This window comes from Hyperolius riggenbachi, chromosome 3, assembly GCF_040937935.1.
Source record: "Hyperolius riggenbachi isolate aHypRig1 chromosome 3, aHypRig1.pri, whole genome shotgun sequence".
Classification (NCBI taxonomy): Eukaryota; Metazoa; Chordata; class Amphibia; order Anura; family Hyperoliidae; genus Hyperolius; species Hyperolius riggenbachi.
This window is the reverse complement of record NC_090648.1, coordinates 99,574,575-99,597,122: the sequence shown is the minus strand read 5'-3', so window position 1 is coordinate 99,597,122 and position 22,548 is coordinate 99,574,575. Positions and strand designations below refer to the sequence as shown.

Sequence of the window (22,548 nt, the reverse complement as noted above, 5' to 3'; positions counted from 1 at the left end):
TGGCGGAGTGGGAGCGATCCAGGCGGATGGGACTGGAGGAAGCCGCAGGTATGTATAAAATCTATTTTTTTTTTTTTTTTTTTTTTCAGCTCAGAGTCCCTTTAAGAACATTTTGGGGTACACCTTTTACACACAATGGCCCATGTGCGATTTACTTTTTCTCTGGAGTTTTCTCCTAGGTGATAGTTTCACAACTTACCAATAACATGCCTTTAAAGAGACTCTGTACTGAAAAAAACGTCCCCTGGGGGGTACTTTTCTTGGGAGGGGGAAGCCTTAGGGTCCCAATAAGGATGAGCTCCCCTGTAGCTGCAGGCAATCCAGCGCTGGCTCCCACGAAGCATCCCACAGTCCTGGCTCGACAAGCCTGATAAGGCTTGATATATTTACCTTCCCTGGATCCAGCGGGGGCGCTGTTGCGACTCTCTGCAGGGAAATAGACGGAAATAGGCAATCTCTGTCGGGTCCACTCTACTACGCAGGCGCAGGAGATTTGCGCCTGCGCAGTACAGCGGCCCGACAGCGATTGGCTATTTCCGCCTATCTCCGAGCAGAGAGCCGATACTGCGCCTGTGCTGGAGCCGGGAAGGTAAATATTTACATCCCCGCTGTTCGGAGGGGCACAACGAGACCGCCGTGGGACACAGGAGGATGAGGGAAGCCTCGATAGGATCCGGAGGCTTCCCCCACCCAATGTGAGTTCCCCCCGCAGTGGAACTTTTTTTAGTTGCAGGTTTTCTTTAAACCACCAGCAAGCAAGAAAATACTCAAAATAAGTTGAATAGTATTTTTTTTCACCTGCTTTTTGGTACTCTTTCAATTGCAGAGTGCTGAAAAGATATTATAAGAGAAGGTGAAAAATTATCTCCTAGGAGAAAAAGTGAACTAAATGAGCACCAGTGGCCCATATACAATTACATTTTTCTCCCGCATTTTTCTCCTAGTAGATAATTTTCATCTTTTCTATAAAATAACTTTCCAACACTTTTTTGAGCTGAAAAAGTACAGAAAATTAGGTGACAAATACTATCAAAATTCTGAGTATTTTCTTGCTTGCTGGTGGCCCAAAAGGCACTTTACTGACGGGTCTAAAATATCACCTAGGAGAAAACTCTGAAGAGAAGGTGAATTGCGTATGGGGCCCGTGTGTCTCCTGAAATGATTACATTCATTTTTAGTGATATACGTAAGTCTAATGCGTGTTTGTAGCTGTAGGCGAAAGACTCTCTCTCACTTTTGCAGCACAGTTGACAAGGTATTTGGAGAAGAAAATGATATTTTTGACAGATGATGCCTTAGCTGGAGGTGAAAAAATGATTACAAAAACTAACCTAAATACCTCTTTTGAATCTATGGCAAACATGACACTGTTTTATTACAGATGTAGGGAGCTGCCTTTTGAACAAAAGTTTGTGAGTTCAAAACCCACACAGACCACAGCATTTTTTTTATTTTTTCCCCCCAGCGCTTTCATGAATAAATACATTGTGTTTATTCATTTCCGGATGAAAAAGTTCACTTCCTGACTGATGTCAGGAAGTGAAATAAAAACTGAATCGCTCTGCAAAAGTGCTTAGAAAAGCGCTTTATAAAAAAATCGCAGTGTGCAGGTAAGCGCTGAGAGGTGCTAAAAAAAAAGTTTCGAAATCGCTGACATTTTTCAGATGTGAACGAAGCCTTAAGGTGGCCACACACGATACAATAAAATGATCCAATTTGACAGCAATTCGATAAAAACGATTGGATCTTCCAACAAATCGAAAGGTTTTTTTTTTTTTTTTTCATTCGACTAAAAAATCCAATCGGATTTCCCGTTTTCTTCGATTTTTATCGAATGGAATGCCAGACATTTTTCTTCAATCTTTCTAAAGATTGCCAATTTATTAATATACACACCCTAGCAATTTTCTCAGTTTCCAATCATTTTTATCATAATTGGGGAAAAAATTGAACATAGGTGTGTGGTACATTGGTCATATTTTTGAAATGTTACAATCAGTCAGAAAAATTGATTGCAATTCTTAAAGGGATACTGTAGGGGGGTCAGGGGAAAATGACTTGAACTTACCCGGGGCTTCTAACGGTCCCCCGCAGACATCCTGTGTTGGCGCAGCCACTCACCGATGCTCCGGCCCCGCCTCCGTTTCACTTCTGGAATTTCTGACTTTAAAGTCTGAAAACCACTGCGCCTGCGTTGCCGTGTCCTCGATCCCGCTGATGTCATCATGAGCGCACAGCGCAGGCCCAGTATGGTCTGTGTCTGCGCAGTACACTCCTGGTGACATCAGCGGGAGCGAGGACACGGGCGCGCAGGCGCAGTGGTTTTCTGACTTTAAAGTCAGAAATTCCAGAAGTGAACTGGAGGCGGGGCCGGAGCATCGGTGAGTGGCTGCGCCAACACAGGATGTCTGCGGGGGACCATTAGAAGCCCCGGGTAAATTCAGCTCATTTTCACCCGACCCCCCTACAGTATCCCTTTAAATTGAACAGATATTTAAAAAATTGTATGGTGTGTGTCCACCTTTACTGTGTTCAGTTCTGCCGGATATCTGATCCTAAAATACCTTTTAATAGGCACCTTTTTAGGGTTGACACTTTTCCCATCAAACAATCAAATTTTCTTTATCTAAACAACTTCTTTAACTGGGAGGAACAGAATACTACTGGGATGGAGATACAATTTAAAGGACACCTGAAGCAAGAGGGATATGTAGGCTGCCATATTTATTTCCTTTTAATCAGTAGCACTTGCCTGGCCTCCCGCTGATCTTTCATGCACCAGTACTGTCTGAACCACCTGAAACAAGCATGCAGCTAATCCAGTCAAATTCAAGTCAAACTGATCTGCATGCTTGTTCGGGGGTTATGGTTAGAAATATTAGAGGCAGGGAATTGGCGGGACAGTATGGCAGCCTCCATATCCCTCCCACATTGGGTGTCCTTCAAATCTCCCGGGTTTGCTTTATTACTTACACTAGGTTACCACTGGCCTTAGTTGCTTACAGGTTCTGTAAACATGACCGGAATGCACTCAGTTTATGTGTGTTGGAGACCCCATTATTCTGTTGATCAGACTGATGACTAAGAATCGAATCACTAATCCTATTTCTTGTTTCTCTCCCCTCTTCTGGTGTGACTTTCTTATGTCTGTCCTCTTTCTATGTCTCTTTATTGAATAAATGGTCCAATTTCCTCCTGAACTTTCCTATATGTCTCCATTGTAACCTCCCCTTCTTTTTTGTTCTCCTTACATCTTCCTCCTTCCTCTTACTACCTCCGACTCCTCCTCTTTCAGTGTGGGGATATGGCTTTCTCTGTGTCACCTTCATTTCCCTCTGCTCCCTCTTGGGGGCTGGCGTGGTTCCCTTCATGAAGAAATCCTGTTACAAGCGTCTTCTGCTCTACTTCATTGCTCTCGCCATTGGAACCCTCTATTCCAACGCTCTCTTTCAGCTCATCCCTGAGGTATGGGGGGGCATTGTGCTAATTTGAGACTTTGTGTGTGTGTATGTGTCTTGTAGCACACTGTAGTGATTTTAGACTTTTGTGTAGTTTTGTGTTTTGAGTGATCACTTGAATGGGATAGTGGGGTTTTGTTTTGCTCACACCTGCTTGAATTAGAACTAAGCTGGGTAACCTACTTTTCTACAATAACACTGGGAGAAAATTGGTTACCCACTTTGAATGTAGTCTGTCCTTACCCTTTAAAGTAAACCATTCATTTTGAAGTAGATAAAATGGTTCAAAAGCCCAAAGAGGCCAGAGTAGACTGTATGCAATCCAATAAATGTGGCACCTGATAAAGGGCTCCGCCCGAACCTGGTAACACTCTTTTTCGACATACTCTTAATTTAGCAAGGTTGCTATACCTGTTGTGTGCCATCTCTTTGTTGGATTGCTTGGAGTGGATTGCAGGGGATGGTGGATCAGAGTAGACTGTATACTTTTACATGAGATTAACACAAAGGTTTTGGTTATTTGTTCAAATGTAAAGGGCCATATGCAATTTAACTTTTTCTCCTAGGAGATAATTTTTCATCTTCGATTTACAATAATTTTTCAAGACTTTGCAGTTTTGAAAAAGTACCAAAAAGTAGGTGACAACATGCGATCAGAATTATTTTGAGTAATTTTTGTTTGTTTGTTTTTTTTTGTTGGTGTTTTAAAAGGCATTTTATTGATGTTTGAAAATATCACTAGGAGAAAACTCAGAAGAAAAAGTGAATTGCATATGGGCCAAAGAGGTGTGATTCATGCCTGTCCTGCTGCAGGTCCACACATCCTGTTTGTATGTTACCATGGCAAATACTGTGAAGTTAGGCTGAGGGAAGGTTAGGTGTAAAAGGCAGTAGAATGCCTCTGAGAAGCTGGGATGTAGATGCAATGTGCTGCTGAGAGGGAACTGGAGGAAGAATGTAGTCTAACGTGTTTCTAGGTTTTTTTATTTGTCTATTTTTATTATTAGTGTCAGCCAGAATAATTTCCTCATAGTGCCTAGTCATGAGGCCTGTGGGCTTAGCAGCACATAGTAAAGGTCAAACGTCATAAAAGGGTAACACTTTCACAACTAACAAAACCTTCTCCTTACTTACTGAACTGATCCGTTTTTTTTTTTTTTTTTTCTTTTTAGTAGTATTTGTGCTGCAGAATGAAAGGTTGACTTTAAAGGATGGCAGACTTAGTAGCTGTTGCTTTGCTTATATTCTAGAAACATAATTGCTCTATAACTTACTGAACAAGTTTCTCTCTGTGCTACAGGCCTTCGGCTTTAACCCATTGGAGGACTCCTACATAACTACGTCTGCAGTGGTCTTTGGGGGATTTTATCTTTTCTTTTTCACAGAGAAGGTCCTGAAAATGCTGCTGAAGCAGAAACATGAGGTAACCTATTGCTTGGGCTTTGTCATGCTCTCGGTCACTCGTATGGATTTGTGTAGTCGGCTAAGATCAGGAATATCAAATATTATTTTTTTAGCCCAAAAACCGCATGAAACAATTGAGTTACTGGATATGTAGGGGAACTTGCTGTACAAGTCTGAGTGGTATGGAAGTTAAAGAGGAACTTTACCAAAAGATAGTAGGCCGAAACAAAAGAAATCTACACATTGCAAAGTTATAAAATAGAAGATGGATCAAGAAATGCTTGATATTTCCTGTGTAACTCGGTCATGTTGTGTGCCAGCAGGAGAGAGGATTACCTGCAGCCTCCAAATGGATCAGATAGGAAAACAAAAAGACCGCACCAACTGGTGGTATCTATAAACACACCCACTAATAATGTGATAGGCTGAAGGGTGATATAGATATATAATTTCTCTCTCTCTCTCCCTCCCCATTATGTTCAATCCTGGGTTTTAACCTCCTCTACAGACTAGCTGTACACTGGTCAGTAATGGCCCAATGCAGCAAGTATTGGTCTCCTCCTAATCGAAAATTGGTTGAATAGAAGTAATCAATGTATCACATTGTCCCACTTACATTTTGCTAGAATTGTATCTAGAATAATGACCTTTGATGGTCAGATGAAGAATTGGTGCTCCTTGCCCACCCACTTTTGATGTGGTGTACTGCCAAGCCTTATTATTATTATTATTATTATTATTATTATTAGTTTTTGTGTATTTAATAGACTGTCCAAAATCTATAGATGTCCCATTGATTGGATATATTGGGGTTCATGTATCAAAGACTTGATCAGTGATAGAATCTTCCAGAAATCACTACTCTGAATAGTTGATGCCTTCACCTTTCAGAGGAACATCCTAAGAAAGAACATACCCCCCCTCCCCCCCCCCCCACGTTTAAGATGAGTTTGTTTATTAGTACTGCTCTGCTTCCGGACTGCATCTCTGGTTGTTTGCACCAGCCCTAGTATAACTGCATACAGTAATAAAATGATCACAGGTTCCGACAAATCTTCCAAAGGCTTTTGCTTGTCACTATTTAGCTTGTAGAATTTCGACCAGTACAGCTGTACCTGCTGACATTGCCACAAGCGTCCTCATGGGCCTTGGTAGGCATCTTCTTTCATTTCCTTGCATGCTTCCTGATTAACATCTCCAGAGAACCGACAGGTAATTGTGATGTGGCATTTGGCTAATTGGCCACTGGGGCTCATGGATTCTGATCTTTCCAACTTGCTTGTGCGCTCTAACCAGCATTCTCAAGGACTTTATAAAGCAAAGATGTCCTGCTACCTATTGAGATTCCCACCCCTTCGACTGACCTGCTAGTTAAAGCAGTAGGATCAGCCATACGATGCCAGGGAAAAAAACACATATTTAAGTAGATAAATACTTGATCTACTTACATAACACATGTATTATACTGTCCACGTTTTGATTTCAGTGAATGTTATATAGTAAATGATGAGAATTCTGTTCCTGGTGGGGGCCATGTCTTTTCCCCACAGTTAAGGCTAACTCGTGATGTCATTTCTGCCCTTTTACTTTTTTTTCTTGTCTCCTCCAATCGCTGAGTCGCCTCAGCCTTGCTTGTAAACACAAGTGAGTAGGGGATTAGGTTTCTGATAAGCAGCTAGGCAGGGAAATAAAGGGAAGAGGAGGAATAGATTATAGATTAAAAGAACCCCCAGCATGCAATTCTTTGGCACGACTACTAAAGGGCCAGTGCTCCTTAAGTATGTGATAACTCCAAATCATAACCGCAGAAAAAGGTTTGAATGCAGGATTAGCATCTTTATCACTTAATACACTCAGACCAGTTGCTGTTGAAATTTGATTTTTATGGTGACGATACCGCTTTAAAGGAATACAGAGGTGACATGAGATAGACGTGTATGTAAAGTGCCAACTTCCAAGCACATAAATAAATATGGTGTGCTGTTTTTTTTTCTCTGCCTGAAAGAGTTAACATTAGGAATGTAAGCCTGTCATGACCTGTTGGACTACCGCATAACCCTCACTGATAAGGAATTACAACCATAAAACACTTTCCTAGCAGAAAATTGCTTCTGAGAGCATGAAAGAGATAAAAAGGTTTAATAGTTCATAGATTTTAACTGTGGCATACTTCAATGCATGTGTCGTTGAACAGAGACAATGAAACAATAAAAACGTAAAAAGTGGATTTGAAATGGAAAATACAACTGAGATGTATAAATAAAAGTCATTTTAGGAGAAGGAGGATAGATACAATAGGCTTTCTCAACCAGGGTTCCGTGAGGACTCTGCAGGGGTTCCTTGGCATTTTCCCCCATCGTGGAGGAGAAGTATAATAGAGCACATTATAATAGGGAGTACTGTAACAAATAAGCACTGAATTGTACTAAATGAGTGGCAGTGTAATAGGGGGTCGTGAAATAAACAGTCACACATACTTTTAAAGACCATGCTTCATGCAAAATAAATGCAGGGGTTCCTCAAGATCAAAAAATTGTTTGCAGGGGTTCCTTAAGATCCAAAAGTTATTTGCAGGGTTCCTCCAGGGTAGAAAGGTTGAGAAAGGCTGCTTTAGATAGATGGGTTCGATAGATAAATTCCAACCAGTCGGATCTGGTCGATTCTACTTTCGTTTCGATTCTCCTCATTCAAGTGAATGTAAATTGATAAGAAAAGATAAGGAATCGAGAGGGGAATCGAGCAGTGAATCGAGAGTAGAATCGATCGAAAGCAAAAACGAACGCAAAAACGCATCGTGTATTCCCAGCATTAAACTGGCAATTACAAGCCAGGATCTCAGCAGGGAGTGGCAGAAACAGCACAGAGGGGCCCAGGAGAACATAAGGAATAGAATGGTATGCTTTTTTATTGTAAGAATTTTAGAGTACAGATTCTCTTTAACCACCCTGGCGTTCTATTAAGATCGCCAGGGCGGCTGCGGGAGGGTTTTTTTTAAATAAAAAAAAAACTATTTCATGCAGCCAACTGAAAGTTGGCTGCATGAAAGCCCACTAGAGGGCGCTCCGGAGGCGTTCTTCTGATCGCCTCCGGTGGCCAGAAGTAACACGGAAGGCCGCAATGAGCGGCCTTCCGTGTTTTGCTTACTTCGTCGCCATGGCGACGAGCGGAGTGACGTCATGGACGTCAGCCGACGTCCTGATGTCAGCCGCCTCCGATCCAGCCCTTAGCGCTGGCCGGAACTATTTGTTCCGGCTGCGCAGGGCTCAGGCGGCTGGGGGGACCCTCTTTCGCCGCTGCTAGCGGCGGATCGCCGCAGAGCGGCGGCGATCAGGCAGCACACGCGGCTGGCAAAGTGGCGGCTGCGTGTGCTGCTTTTTATTTCAACAAAATCGGCCCAGCAGGGCGGCAGCCATCGGCGGTGATGGACGAGCTGAGCTCGTCCATACCGCTAAAATGGTTAAAGGAATAGGGAGGAAACCAGAAAAGTTACCTTCCCCTCACTTGTTAGGCCCCATACACACATCAGACCATAGTCTTTTGAAAATGAAAGATCACACACCAATCTTACCACCCTTCATGTAGTATGAGAGCCATACTCTACACAGTCTTTTCTATGGAGCTGAACTCCACATCAGAAAAAAATCTTTGCAAGATGCTGCACACACAGATGCTGTACAGACACAAAAGATCAGTATCTGCAAAAGATCTGTTCCTGCCAAAAATCCACTCCTGCAAATTGCAATGATAGTCTATGAGATCTGCAGATCATCATACACACATGATTTAACTGACATTCATCTGCAGATCAGATCCACCAGGATGGATTTTCAGATCTGCAGATGACTGCTTGATCTGCAGATGAATGTCAGTTAAATCATGTGTGTATGATGATCTGCAGATCTCATAGACTATCATTGCAATTTGCAGGAATGGATTTTTGGCAGGAACAGATCTTTTGCAGATACTGATCTGTTGCATGTGTACAGCATCTTTGTGTGCAGCATCTTGCAAAGATTTCTGTCTGATGGGGAGTGCAGCTCCATAGAAAAGACTGTGTAGAGTATGGCTCTCATACTACATGAAGGGTGGTAAGATTGGTCTGTGATCTTTCATTTTCAAAAGACTATGGTCTGATGTGTGTATGAGCCTTTAGTCTCATCACACTGATCTGATTGGATCCATGAAAAAAATCAGTCCATGTTAAAACATTTTTAATTCCTGTAGGGTTTTTTTTTTTTTTTTTTTGTTCTTTTCCCTAACAGAAGGAGAATGTGTAATTTGGAAAATTCCCATGCATTTCAATAGGCTTTAAGTCATTAAATATTCAACTGAATATATTAAAGACATTACATTTTTTTAGCTGTAAAAAATAGTTCAATAACCCACTGTGGTTTATTTCTGCAGACTCTAGCCATATTTACATGGATGTAATATAACTATTTTCTGGTAGCATACTTAGCGTTGATTTGTGTACTCGCAAGTTACGGAAGTTTTGGGTCAGGTTTAGAAAAATTAACATCTTACACTAGCATCTAGCCTGCAACATGAGGTGACAACCACCAGCCAATCAGATTTTGTGTAGGTGATGGTGTTGCTGGTCAGGTGTGGTCCTGTCCCAAGAATGCACCACAGAGCATGCCAATGATTGGCTGAGCTGTCCACTCTAAAAGGTTCTGTGCCCTGAGGCCAGGTGCTTGGCTAACACATAGATGAGGTGTATGGGGCACGTGCTTCCTTGGAGGAGGTGCAATAATGCTTTCCCCACAATCCTTCAGGGCAAGGTGAGACGTCGCCCCTCCCAGACGCAGGAACAGACAGCACTTCCCCTATAAAAGAATCAAATGGTTAGTCCACCCGCAGTGCTGTTTGTTCCTGCGTCCAGGCAGGTCGGCATCTCCCCTTGGGATTAAGCCTGTGTGCTGGGCTGCAGGTGTTATTTCCTAGGGTGGCGGAGACGATGGTACTGAGGTCGTCTCGCCTTCACCTCACACTGGGCTGTGTCTGTGAGGTTGCCTACCTTTCTCAGCCGAATGTGGTGGAGCAAGAGTGGAAGGCACGGCTTTCCTTTCCGCCTATGGAGGAGTCGGAGCGGGAGAGGACCGGACGCTGGTGAGTCACGTGTGCTGGATGCGGAGGTAGATTTGCATGAGGCTGGTGGAGGCGTAGTTTCCGGCGGGTATGCCGGAGGCTGCCTCTTGAGCCTGTTGGTCCGGGTCTTCTGTCACTTCCGGTTCCGGCTCCAGTTCCGCCTTGCGTGACGTCCGTGGGCGGAAGTGTTTAAAGGAAAGAGCGCGTGCAGGCTGGTGGCGGCGTTTTTTTGTTACTCTGCAGTGGACAGACTGCAGTCTTTGGGCAGGATATCGTTGCATGATGTCTGCCGTTGATAAGACTGAGGGTAATCCAGCCGCCCAGAAGGTGAGGCAGAGGGTCTCTTTCTGGGGATTGCATGCATATTTATTGGGCTATCTGTATCTTATACTGCTTTGTATGTTATTGCAGGCCAAAACAACTGAAGCAGTGAGGCCTCCTCCTACTTATAAGAGATGCCCTGTATGTAATGTGAAATTGCCATTGCCCTATGCCAAAACTTTATGTCAGCAATGCACTGATAAGATTTTGGGGGAACAAGGTGGGCCGTCGGTCCAAGAGACCTTGCAAGCTTTTAGAGAAGAGATAAATTCCTCATTAGCTTCATTTAAATCCTCTTTGTCTGTAGCTGCAGCTTCTACATCTCAGAGTACTGTATCTGTGACTCCAGCGATTGAGGGGGAAAGTCAGGAGCAGTTGGATGTGAATGAAAGTTCAGCTGATTCAGATTCAAAAGAGGTAGAAATTGATATGCCTTCCCGGTTCAGGTTTCGGGTTGAAGATACCGAAGCTCTGATCGCGGCGATTAATGAAACACTGGAATTAAACAATGAGGCAGCGGTTTCTTTATCCCTTCATGACCAATTATATAAAGGTATGGAGGAAAAGAAAGGTCTCACGTTTCCGGTGCATAATGCTATCAAACAGACAATTCTGAAAGAATGGAAGGATCCAGAAAAGAGGCTGTTTATTTCCAAAGCATTGAAACGCAGATTTCCTTTTACGAGTGAGGATTCGGCGTTATGGGACAAATGTCCAAAATTGGACTCTCCTTTTTCGCAGGTGTCGAAACAGGGCGATTTGGCATTTGAGGATCTAGGGGATCTTAAAGATCCTGCAGACAAAAAGATTGATGCCTACTTTAAAAGAACATGGGAAGCGAATGCGGCTACCTTTAGACCAGCTATAGCTTCAACATGTGTGGCTAGAACATTGGAGCTGTGGATTAACCAGCTCAAGGCAAATATTTTAGCAGGGGCTTCAGTAGAGCAGCTGATGGAATCAATTACGATTCTGAATAAGGCGGCAAATTATCTGGCGGATGCTTCCGCAGAGACTATTAGATTTACAGCCAGGTCTACTGCCCTGGTAAATGTTTCTCGGAGAGCCTTGTGGCTCAAGACTTGGGATGGTAATTTAGCATCCAAAAATAGATTATGTGGAGTCCCCTTTTCAGGAGATCTGTTATTTGGGCCAGATTTAGATCTAGCGTTGGAAAGAACTTCTAATAAGAAGAAGACATTTCCAAAGAAACAAAAAGTGTCTAATAAGAAATATTTTCGCAAGCCAGCGGCAAACCAAAAAGGGTCATACAAAGATCAAAAAGGGAATAAAAGGTGGTTTAGTGATAAATCCACAAGAGGAGGATTCAGATCGAAGCCATCAGAGGGGCAGTCAAAACCACAATGACTCGTATCAGGCGGTCGGGGGAAGACTAAAATATTTTTGCCACACTTGGTCAAAGTGGGTGAAAAGTCCATTTATTCGGCAAACAATCAGATTTGGTTACCAAATCGAGTTTGCCTCACCCCCTCCCTCAAGGTTTGTGATCTCAAGACCGCCAAAAGACTTAAGTTTAGTTCCAGAAATGTTGAACATTATAGAGAACATGTTAAAGCAGAACGTAATTGGCAGGGTTCCAAAGAAGGAACAAAGAGAGGGGTTTTATTCAACGATTTTTCTGGTGAAAAAGCAATCAGGGAAATATCGTTTGATTCTAAATTTAAAGAAACTGAACCCGTTTATCAGGAAGAAGAAGTTCAGGATGGAATCAATATTCACCATAAGGGAACTATTATTTCCGGAGGCATTCATGGTCTCATTAGACCTCAGGGATGCTTATTGGCATGTGCCAATTCACAAACGATCCCAAAAATTCTTAAGGTTTGCCCTTCAGGTAAATGGAATACTGATGCAGTTTCAATTCCTATGCCTCCCGTTTGGGATCACTTCCGCACCAAGAATGTTCACAAAAATTCTGGGGGAAGCTTTGATTCCTTTAAGAGAAAGGTCGATCATGGTAATTCCTTATCTAGACGACCTTTTGATAATGGGCAATTCAGTGGCAGAATTAAAGAATCACCTGCAGGCGGTTTCAGATCATCTGCAGTCATTAGGTTGGATAATAAATCAAGAAAAATCATGCCTACTACCAAACCAAAGAATGTTGTTCTTGGGCATTTCGATAGATGCGCTGGATCAAAAGTTCTATCTTCCAAAGGAAAAAGGGGAAAAATTAAAAAATGCAATTCTGACCCTTCAAAAAGAATGGCGACCTTCATTAAGAATGATTTCACAGGTGTTGGGAATAATGTCGTCAACAATGGTGGCTGTACCGTGGGCATTGTCGCATCTCAGGAAGCTTCAAAATTTCCTGTTGGAAAATTGGGATGGACAACCTCGGAGTCTGGACTTCAGGGTGTCCATTCCAACACTAGTGAAGTCATCGCTGCAGTGGTGGTTGGAGGACTCCAATCTACTGAAAGGCAATCTGTGGAAATATCCAACAGAGAAGATTCTAACCACGGACGCAAGTTCGTGGGGATGGGGTGCTCATGTGGACCATGCAGCATTTTAGGGCAGATGGTCAAGACAGGAGTCCCAGAGCTCTTCGAATTTGAGAGAATTGAAAGCTGTGGGTTTGGCACTGACTCAGGCAAAAGAGATAATATTCAAGACACACGTATTAGTGCAGTCAGACAATGTTACGACAGTAGCATTCATAAACAAACAGGGAGGCACGAGGTCCCGGTTATTACAGGAAGCTGCGGCAGAGATTTTATTCTGGGCAGAAGAGAATGTGTTGTCCTGGAGAGCGGTTCATCTCAGGGGCACTTTGAATTTAGATGCGGACAAGTTGAGCAGAAACAAAATTCTAGCCTCAGAATGGTCACTGAACAAACAAGTCTTTCTGCTGATCACGGAAAGATGGGGTGTTCCGTCAGTAGACCTGCTAGCATCTCAAGAGAATGCGCAGATACAAAGTTATTTCTCGTTGAATCCAACAGACAATGCATTAGGGATAAATGCGTTCAATTACCAGTGGGACTTTCCGTTGATTTATGTTTTTCCTCCCCTGAACATGATCCCGGCAGTGCTGGAGAAATGGAGGAAGGACCGAAGGAAAATGATTCTGATAGCTCCTGTTTGGCCAAGAAGATCTTGGTTTGCGGTAATGAAAAGGTTCACGGTGGAACAACCGTGGTTACTGCCCCTCAGACCAGATTTGTTGGTCCAAGGAGATCTGTGGCATCCACATCCAGATCGACTGAATCTGGCGGTATGGATCCTGAACTGACTTTGTTAAAGGGCATGGGGGTGTCAGATAAAGCAGCCTCAACATTGATTGGAAGCCGCAAGGAGGTAACAAGGAAAATTTATTTAAAGTATTGGAAAGTTTTTCATGTCTGGCTGAAAAACTCTAAGTTTGATAGCATGTCTATCCCAGCAATTCTGGATTTTCTCCAGGAAGGTTGGGAAAAGAACGTGTCGGTCAGTACTCTGAGAGTACAAATGGCAGCGCTTACTGCGTTCTCTGGTGTGCCTATTTCTACCTCTCCTTTAATTGTAAGATTTATGAAAGCAGTTGCAAGAAAACTTCCCGTTTTCAAACCATACGTGTCTCCTTGGGATCTGTCTGTGGTTCTGCAGGGTCTAGTCAAGGCTCCTTTTGAACCACTAAGAGATTGTACGCTTAAAGTTCTTACTTATAAGGTAGTTTTCTTAATAGCAATTACTACGGCGAGGCGAGTTAGTGAGATTCAGTCCCTGTCAATTAAAAGTCCTTACTTTCAAGATTTTCAGGACAGGTTGGTACTTCAGACAGATCCAAAATTTTGTCCTAAGGTGATGTCAAAATTTCACAGGTCCCAGGATATTGTGTTACCAACCTTTTGTGTGAATCCGAGGAATGAGAAAGAACAGAGTTTCCATTACTTAGATGTTAGAAGATGTGTATTAGAATATCTGGCCAGAACGGCGGATATCAGAAAGTCAGATGCATTATTCATTTTACATACAGGTAAAAATTCAGGCCAGGCAGCTTCTAAATCGACTATAGCTAATTGGATTAAATTAGCAATTATTGAGGCTTATAAGGTTATGAATGTTGATCCGCCAGCTTCCTTTAAGGCACATTCGACTAGGGCCATGGCGGCTTCATGGGCAAATAGAGCAGGGGCATCTCCTGAACAAATTTGCAAGGCGGCGACATGGTCAACGTTTTCTACGTTCATTCGCCACTACCGGATTGACGCATTATCTGCTCATGACCAAGCGTTTGGGAGAAAAATTCTTCAAGCAGTGGTCCCACCCTAAGGTTATATTACTTGTTTATCGTCTCACCTTGCCCTGAAGGATTGTGGGGAAAAAGCAGAGTTAGTACCTGCTAACGATGTTTTCAACAATCCTTCAGGGCAACGATCCCACCCGGGTGTTGTTGTCTTGTCAGATAGTGGCACTGATTGTGGGTTAGTGGATTGTTCACCTGTCGGGTACTTGTCTAAACGCACTGAGGGTGGACTAACCATTTGATTCTTTTATAGGGGAAGTGCTGTCTGTTCCTGCGTCTGGGAGGGGCGACGTCTCACCTTGCCCTGAAGGATTGTTGAAAACATCGTTAGCAGGTACTAACTCTGCTTTTCCTAAGCGTTCCTGTGTTTAGTCATGTGACCTGTAATATCGAACCACGAGATCAGCACACACAATTAAATGCAAATCGCCTTGCTTTTTTTTTTTTTTATTGAAATAGATATCCAAACAGTGTAAAATGTGATGACGCGTACTAGTCACTGACAATAGATAGGGGTTAGAAATAGTAGTGGATGTTCGTATTAGATGCAGCAACATCCATTGCTAGCATAGGGGCCCTAGCAGTGGCGTAGCTAAGGAGCTGTGGGCCCGAAGCAAGTTTTTCATTGGGGCCCCCCAAGCGCTCTATACTCAACCATTGATACGGCGCACCAAAACCTGCCAATGGCAACTACAGTGTCAGGTGCAAGAAGGGAATGGGGAACAGCTTGTTAGTGATTACCAATATTCAAAGTATCTATAGAAGTGATTATTATCAGCACAGGACCAATAGAGAGCTAATACTGCAGTTGAGGGAGGACCCCTTGGGGCCCCTCTGGCCCAAGGCCCCCGATGGGGTTGCAACCTCTGCATCCCCTATTGCTACCCCTGGGCCCTAGAATAAGATTCGCCTTGATGCAGGCTTCAGAACGGAGGAATCTAGCTCTGGGCAGACGTAGAGCCCAGCAGCAGAAAGACACGCACCGAAAATAGGAGTTGGTTGGTGCGTTACCCAAAGGGGTGCTGCCTGGGAGCCATTACAATGACGCAGGTGTCCCCATGCTTCGTCATGTCACATACAAATGATTCCTGGCCGCACTCCCCTGTTTTACAATGAGGTGCAAACAATGATCTGTCCGCCAGACCAAGACCAGGCAGGACACTAGACCATCAAACCACATAGATCAACACACTTAATTAAACTTATATTGCCATAGATATCCAAATAAAAAAACGTACCAGTCACTGGCAATAGACTGGTATATTTCACTGGCAATAGAAAGACCATCAAAAAACCTGCTGGTAGCATTGTCCATTAAGCAGTAGGAAGATCAGAGTCCACAGCAGTGTCAATAAATCATGCCAAGAGACACTGGCCAAGAGCAGTTTGAGGCGTCTTGCCTGTTCTCCAGCCGATAAATGTGTACCAGGTGCACATTTATCGGCTTGAGCGGGCAAGATGCCCAAAACCACTCTAGACCAGTGTCTGTTTCAATGATTTAACGTTTTTGTCTGCACTGTTCTGAAGAAGGGGACTCTGTACGGCCCTGAAACAATTGTCAACTTATTGTTTGACACATGATTGAAGAATAAATGCTCTTTGAGAAGCTGGTATGTTAACCAATCCTTCCTACTGATCTATTCAAGAAAAGGTAAAGATTTTTTGGGGGAAAAGGAGTATCCCCTACTGATCGGGATGAAGTTCAATGCTTAAAGGAGTTATCCGGGCTTTCAAAAGAAAATAAAGGCTACTTACCGGGAGCTTCCTCTAGCCCGAAGCTCCCAGAACCTCCCTCGCCGCACTTCTGCGTGCAGCCGGAGCACCTGCGCAGTCCGCTCCGGCCCATGTGGCGGTGATTGACAGCACCGCTCGCGCAGGCGCAGTACAGAGCGACCTGGAGGTCGCTCTGACGTCATCGCCGGGGACCGGGACGGAGCTCCGGCGAACGGCTGCGCGCAGAGGTGCGGCGAGGGAGGTCCTGGGAGCTTGGGGCTGGAGGAAGCTCCTGGTAAGTAGCCTTTATTTTCTTTTGAAAGCCCGGATAACTCCTTTAAAGAGGAGCTGTTAGGTATAGGGTCTCAGAGAAAATAAACACATATATCAGTAGCTAAATATAGGCTGTACTTACATTACATATGCATTTCACTGTCCACGTTTGGATTTCACAGAATTTTTATATAGTATATGCAGAGAATGATGCTCCTGACAGCTCATGGCAGGTTCCATGTTTGTCTGTCTCCTATGAAGCCAAATGTGTCGTCATGTCCTCCCTGCTTCCTGATCACAGAAAAGCTCGTACTGAATAACACTAGTGTGCAGTGAATATTAATTAGCCATGTGGCTAGGAACAATAGCGGACTCCTGCAGTATACTCTGCCGGGAGATTTATCAGTGCTGTGCGCTGGACTGAGTTACATGCTATTGTTACTTGACCCTGTAACTTCTCATTAGCAGCCGAGGGGAGAGCCCCAGAATGCTTTGCAGTATGGTATGCGGCTTGCGTCTTCTTAAGAGCTTGGGAATAACAGCTTTGCTGATAAGCACACATCAAATGTAAGAGAGATTTTTATCTTCACTAATGCCTTTTTGGCTTCCTTCTAAACTGTTTAACACAGGAGAATAGAGGTTTAAATTAGCTTTTGTAGCCTGACAGTTACTCTTTAAGGCCCATACACACGTCGGATTTTTCCGAACGACGGGTCGTTGGAACGTCCCGTCGTTCAGTCGTCCTCACGCCAAATCGGGCGTGTGTACAGACTCGTTCGGGTGATAAGACTGGTCTTGAGCGATCCGCCCGGCGGATCGCTCAAAATCAGTCTTATCACTCAAACGACAGTCTGTACGCACGCCCGATTTAGCGTGCGAATGACTGAAGTTGAACGACGGGACGTTCAAACGACCCGTCGTTCGGAAAAATCCGACGTGTGTATGGGCCTTAAAGTGACTCTGTAACAAAAATTACAACGTTTTTTCTACCATCCTACAAGTTCCTAAACCTATTCTAATCTGTTCTGGCTCACTGCAGCACTTTGTACTATCACGGTCTCTGTAATAAATCAATGTATCTTTCCCCTGTCAGACTTGTCGGCCTGTGTCTGGAAGGCTGCCAACTCTTCCCTGCTGGTCTGTTCCTCTATGCACACTCCAGTGTGTGTTTTATTTACATAAGCCAGCAGTGTCTCTGCTATCTTATCAGTGATAGAAGAGTGCTGGAAAAAATCCTCCTCTGTTAGGCTGTGAAAGTAGCTGGCTGACACATACTGAGGAATTACAAACACAGGCACAGGCAGAGCTGTCTGCAGGAAGCCTGTAATGTTCAGTGCATGGGAGAAGAAGGGGACAGAAGGTAAACACACAAATGATCTTTTGAGATTCAAAAGGAAAGCTGTATACAGCCTGCTTGTGTATGGATGTATTTTGTATGTGTGGACATATTGTACATCAATCTACTTCCTGTTTTGGTGGCCATTTTGTTTGTTTATAAACAAATTTTTTAAACTGTTTTTGACTACTTTTAATGCGGCGGGGAGCGGCGAAATTGTTACAGAGGGTAATAGGAGATGTCCCCTAACACACTGGTATGTTTACTTTTGTGCGATTTTAACAATACAGATTCTCTTTAGGTCACAGTTCTTTTAAAGGAAGCTGTGGCAGTAGGAATAGTGAGAATGATCTCTCCTACTGGGTTTGTAGAGGGGAGACAAACATTGGCATTGTTTAAAAAGAAACCAATATCCTTCTATATCCCTCTGTGTGGGGTCACATTAAGTTTCACAGCAGGAGCATTTACACAGAAATCAGGGTTAAGGTTCATACACACCTACCAACTATCTGTCCAACTATCTACCAAACTTGTAGGTTAAGCCCCATACAACTTTTGTTGTGAAACACGTTGAAACAACTAAAAAAGTGTTTTGCAATTGTTCAAACAGCTGATAAGACTGATAAGAAGTCAATCCAACTGTTATCAGCTTTTTAAACAATAGTAAATACTTTTTTTTTTTTCAGTTGCTTCAACTTGTTTCACAACAAAAGCTGTTTGACAATTGTGCTGCATAAAAGACCGCTGTTGAGCGTGTGAATGGGGCAAGTTTGGAAGATAGTTGGACAGATAGTTGGAAGGTGTGTATGAACATTTAGAGAGCATAAGAAGCAATAGGGAATTCAGTAGCTAGCACTAACAATGTAGGAATTATTTAAAGCAGCTTTTAATAAGGAAGGGCTGTTGAATTTTAGCTTGAGCACATATAAAATGCATAATGACTGCTGATGAACTTTAGTGTGAATCTAAATATTGTTCCCATCAACCCCTGTAACTTATCACAGGCATGTTAATAACGTAAATAGAAATTCACAAAATACAACTTTAATGAATAAAATGTCTTAATTTTTACAGAATTATTTTATAAAATATTTAGTCAGTGTTTTGCGCATTGTAAAATCTTTACTCCTGTTCTAGTGCATCGCTGTGGAATATTTTTCTAGTGTGTTCAGAAATGAGCAGAAGCACCTGGTTTCCCAGAGTGCTCTTGGGCAGAAGGCTGCATAACTAAATGGCCTAGTCTAAACATCACTGTAGGATTGGATTACATACTAATACAGTAATATAATATATAGCTATAGGAAGTGTTTCGCATGCTAAAACCAGGATATAAACGTAAAATTACTTTGTCGTTATGGTTCCTCTTTAAGCTTTACATGTGTTTTTTAAGACTTGTTGGTACCGATATGTAATGTTTGCATACGGACGGTATCCTGAGTGTAGTTGGGGGTTCACTCCTCTTCTGTTCTTCTCCCAGCATGGTCATAGTCACTACACGGTGGATGCCAAGAAGCGTGATGCTGAAGAGGGAGTGACTGAGAAGCTGCAGAATGGAGATCTGGATCACATGATTCCTCCACCGGGAGGCAGCGACTCCGATCTCCGACAGCACCTTGGAGATGAGAAGGTTGTGGCGGGGTCTCTGGCGGGACAGGTTGGTACCATGCATCACATGCTTACTTCAAACAGCGTGTTCTCAAAGAGCAGTCTTCTAAGGTTAGGTCCACACTAGCATAAAACACTGACATTTCTCTGTCGTTCACCAGGTGGACACTGGACAATGCTGGGAAAAGCAAATGCAAGGAATTCCTATAATGGCAATCACACTATTTGTTATTACTTAGCATCAAGTCTGGTGGACACTGCATGCAATGTTTTTCGGCCACTTTCTTTGGCTTGAGCACCATGATAAACTTGCATGGGATTGCCCCCAGAGTGTCCCGATCAGCCTGTGTCAACAGGAAATATCTCAGAATTCTTATTGACATGCCAGAGATCATCTTCCTGTGATCCTAGAGCACAGGTGTTGAACTCCAGTCCTTGAGGGCCATATCCATGCCAGTTGGATGGATGGAGAAATGGAGACGTGCGTTCTGCTTGATGAATCTCCCCTTTTTCCTGATTCAGTCCCATCCAATTAATTTAAGCTGTGCTACAAATGTGTGAGGACTTCAACCATTAAGGTCTGGAGTTCGGTGTGCCTGTCCTAGAGGAAAAAACGTGAAAGAGAAGTTGGCAAACAGGACTGTGCCTGCGAAATTCATACTCCTTGCATACCTTCTGCATCTCAGCTGTGCAGCAACTGAATCATCTGCAGAACACTAAGCTAAGCTTATTGTAGAGATCTTCCCAGGAATCTATCTCTTAGGAAGCTTCTGTAAGGACATCGCCACACACTTCAGGTACACACAGCAATGTGAGCTAGCACATGGCTGTGACATTTCTTTCTCACACATGTGACTTACACTTCTACCCATAATTCTCTCAAAGACATGCTGGGTTCTCATCTCTTTAACCATTTCAGCCCGCGGGTATTTTTCACCTTATGGACGAGAGGAATTTTCACCTGCCAGCGCTCCTCCTATTCATTCCCCAATAACTTTATCGCTACTTATTACAACAAAGTGATCTATACATTGTTTTTTTTCCGCTACCAATTAGGCTTTCTGTGGGTGGTACATTATGCTAAGAATTATTTTATTCTAAATGCATTATGATGGGAATAATAAGAAAAAAATGGAAAAAATTCATTCTTTTTCAGTTTTCAGCCATTATAGTTTTAAAATAATTCATGCTACCATAATTAAAATCCACACATTTTATTTGGCCATTTGTCCCGGTTATTGCAACGTTAAAATTTTATCCTTAGTACAATGTATGGTGACAATATTTTATTTGGAAATAAAGGTGCATTTTTTCTGTTTTACCTCAATCACTAATTTTTAGCCGAATATTCAATAATTATATGCCCTCTTGTCATAGATATTATTTTTTTTTTCACCTAAAGTCAGTAGTTGTATTTTACGTTGTACGCTAATAGGATACAATGTATCATTACATTGTAACTAGGGGAAGTGACTTAGGCATAGCGGCGGCGGGGATATTATGAATGGAAATATTGTTTCCATTCATATATTTATTTTTTTTAAACGTGTTTTTATTGAGTTTCAAAAAAAATATTAATCCACAGTAGGTTAACATACTACAATATGGTTGTTGATAGTGTTGCAAGCACCCGCAAAACTAACGTGGTAAAGATTCCCCTCCCTACCCACCCTTTCCCTCCCCTCCCCCCCCCCCCCCCCCTCCAGAAATCCCATCCCACCTCCCCAACCACTCTCTGATCATTCTAGCATTATTCCATGAGTCTGTTTAACTCCTTCTGTCGAGTAAATTCCATAGTTCCATATGTTTGTTCATAGGTCAAACGCCAAAGTCCAGACGGCCTAAAGTGCCTGAAATATGTGCCTTTAAGTACCATGTAGTATATTTGAAGGGCGTCACTGTATTGTGCAATTCTGTATTGGAGAAAGAGTCCAGCATAAAATGTTTCCATTCCTTGAAAAATTTCCTGGTGCCTTTTTCTTTGTGGATGCATGTTATATTCATAGCAGCAAGAAAAGTGATATACAATAGTTGGATCTACCCCACCTGTCCAAATATCCTCTCTTTACAGTGGATTACAGGGAGGTGGTGAGCAGGGGCACATTTGTTTTTAGAATGAAAGACTCTGGCCCCCTTTTAGCGCCTGCCGGACACCCTCAATGGTGATGATGGCTTAGGAGTTTGGACAGAATACAGAGCGTTGTTCAGTCTAATTATGCAGCATGTGACATTCACACAGGAAGGAAACATTCCAAAGCCAAACAGATAAGAAAATGAATAGGCTAATGTTTTTATGATGTTTTGTAACTATATCCATATGACCTTTAGATCTGTTGTGTTTGAAGATGGGAAACTATTTGTACCTATGGCATTGATTTTATGATGTATAATACAGTTATATTGTATACTCTTGAACGATGTGTATTCTTGTAAACAGCATTGCTTTGTCATTTTGTATTGGATATTTATATCTGTATGCGAAGAGAAGGAGCAGTGCCAGCATCTCTGTCCTTTTTTACTCATATGACATTTTGGATATTTACCTAATTTTTGGCATATAAGACGCTCCGACATATAAGACACACCTAAGTTTGGAGGGCAAAAATTAGGAAAAAAAAACAACTAAATCTAGGTGCGTCTGCAATCCAGGGGCATCTAATGGACCTTTCACCTCCTAAAACTGTCTCTAACCTACTCTATCTACACTACACTATCCCCTGCTGCACTACCAACTAAGCTACATAGCAATTCACTACACAACACTGCACTAACACACCACTTCAATACACTTCACTACACTATCTTGCACTAACACACCACTTCAATACACTATCCTGCACTAACACAACACACCACTTCAATTCACTTCACTACACTATACTAACACTACAACACCATCAATACTACACCTGATCCTGCCGCGGCGCTCCTTTCCCCCTTCTCTCCAGCTGGATCCTCTTCTCCCTCTTGAAGTCAAGTTCGGTGAAGCTGCTGCCGCCACTGGGTCCTCTGTTCCTCCTGTGATGAAAATAAAGATAGGTACATCAGCGGCACGTTACCGATAGTTTATGCGCATCGCAATCCCCTTCCATGCACCTCAC

At 42.9% G+C, this 22,548-nt stretch overlaps 1 protein-coding gene across 4 annotated transcripts in view; it reads left to right on the top strand.

Annotated features, from left to right (window-relative positions):
* The window catches only part of SLC39A14 (solute carrier family 39 member 14), a 90,425-nt gene that overhangs the window by 49,077 nt on the left and 18,800 nt on the right, over positions 1 to 22,548 (top strand). For 3 of the 4 annotated variants that reach the window (XR_011030208.1, XM_068274690.1, XM_068274688.1), the window contains exons 4-6: positions 3,296 to 3,465; positions 4,759 to 4,881; positions 19,320 to 19,496. Coding sequence is in view for 3 of the 4 variants with exons in the window: in XM_068274690.1 (XP_068130791.1) it covers positions 3,296 to 3,465; positions 4,759 to 4,881; positions 19,320 to 19,496 (470 nt within the window). In the remaining variant the exon portion in view is untranslated. The remainder of the gene's footprint in view (positions 1 to 3,295; positions 3,466 to 4,758; positions 4,882 to 19,319; positions 19,497 to 22,548) is intronic. The other variant, XM_068274689.1, reaches the window with a different exon arrangement.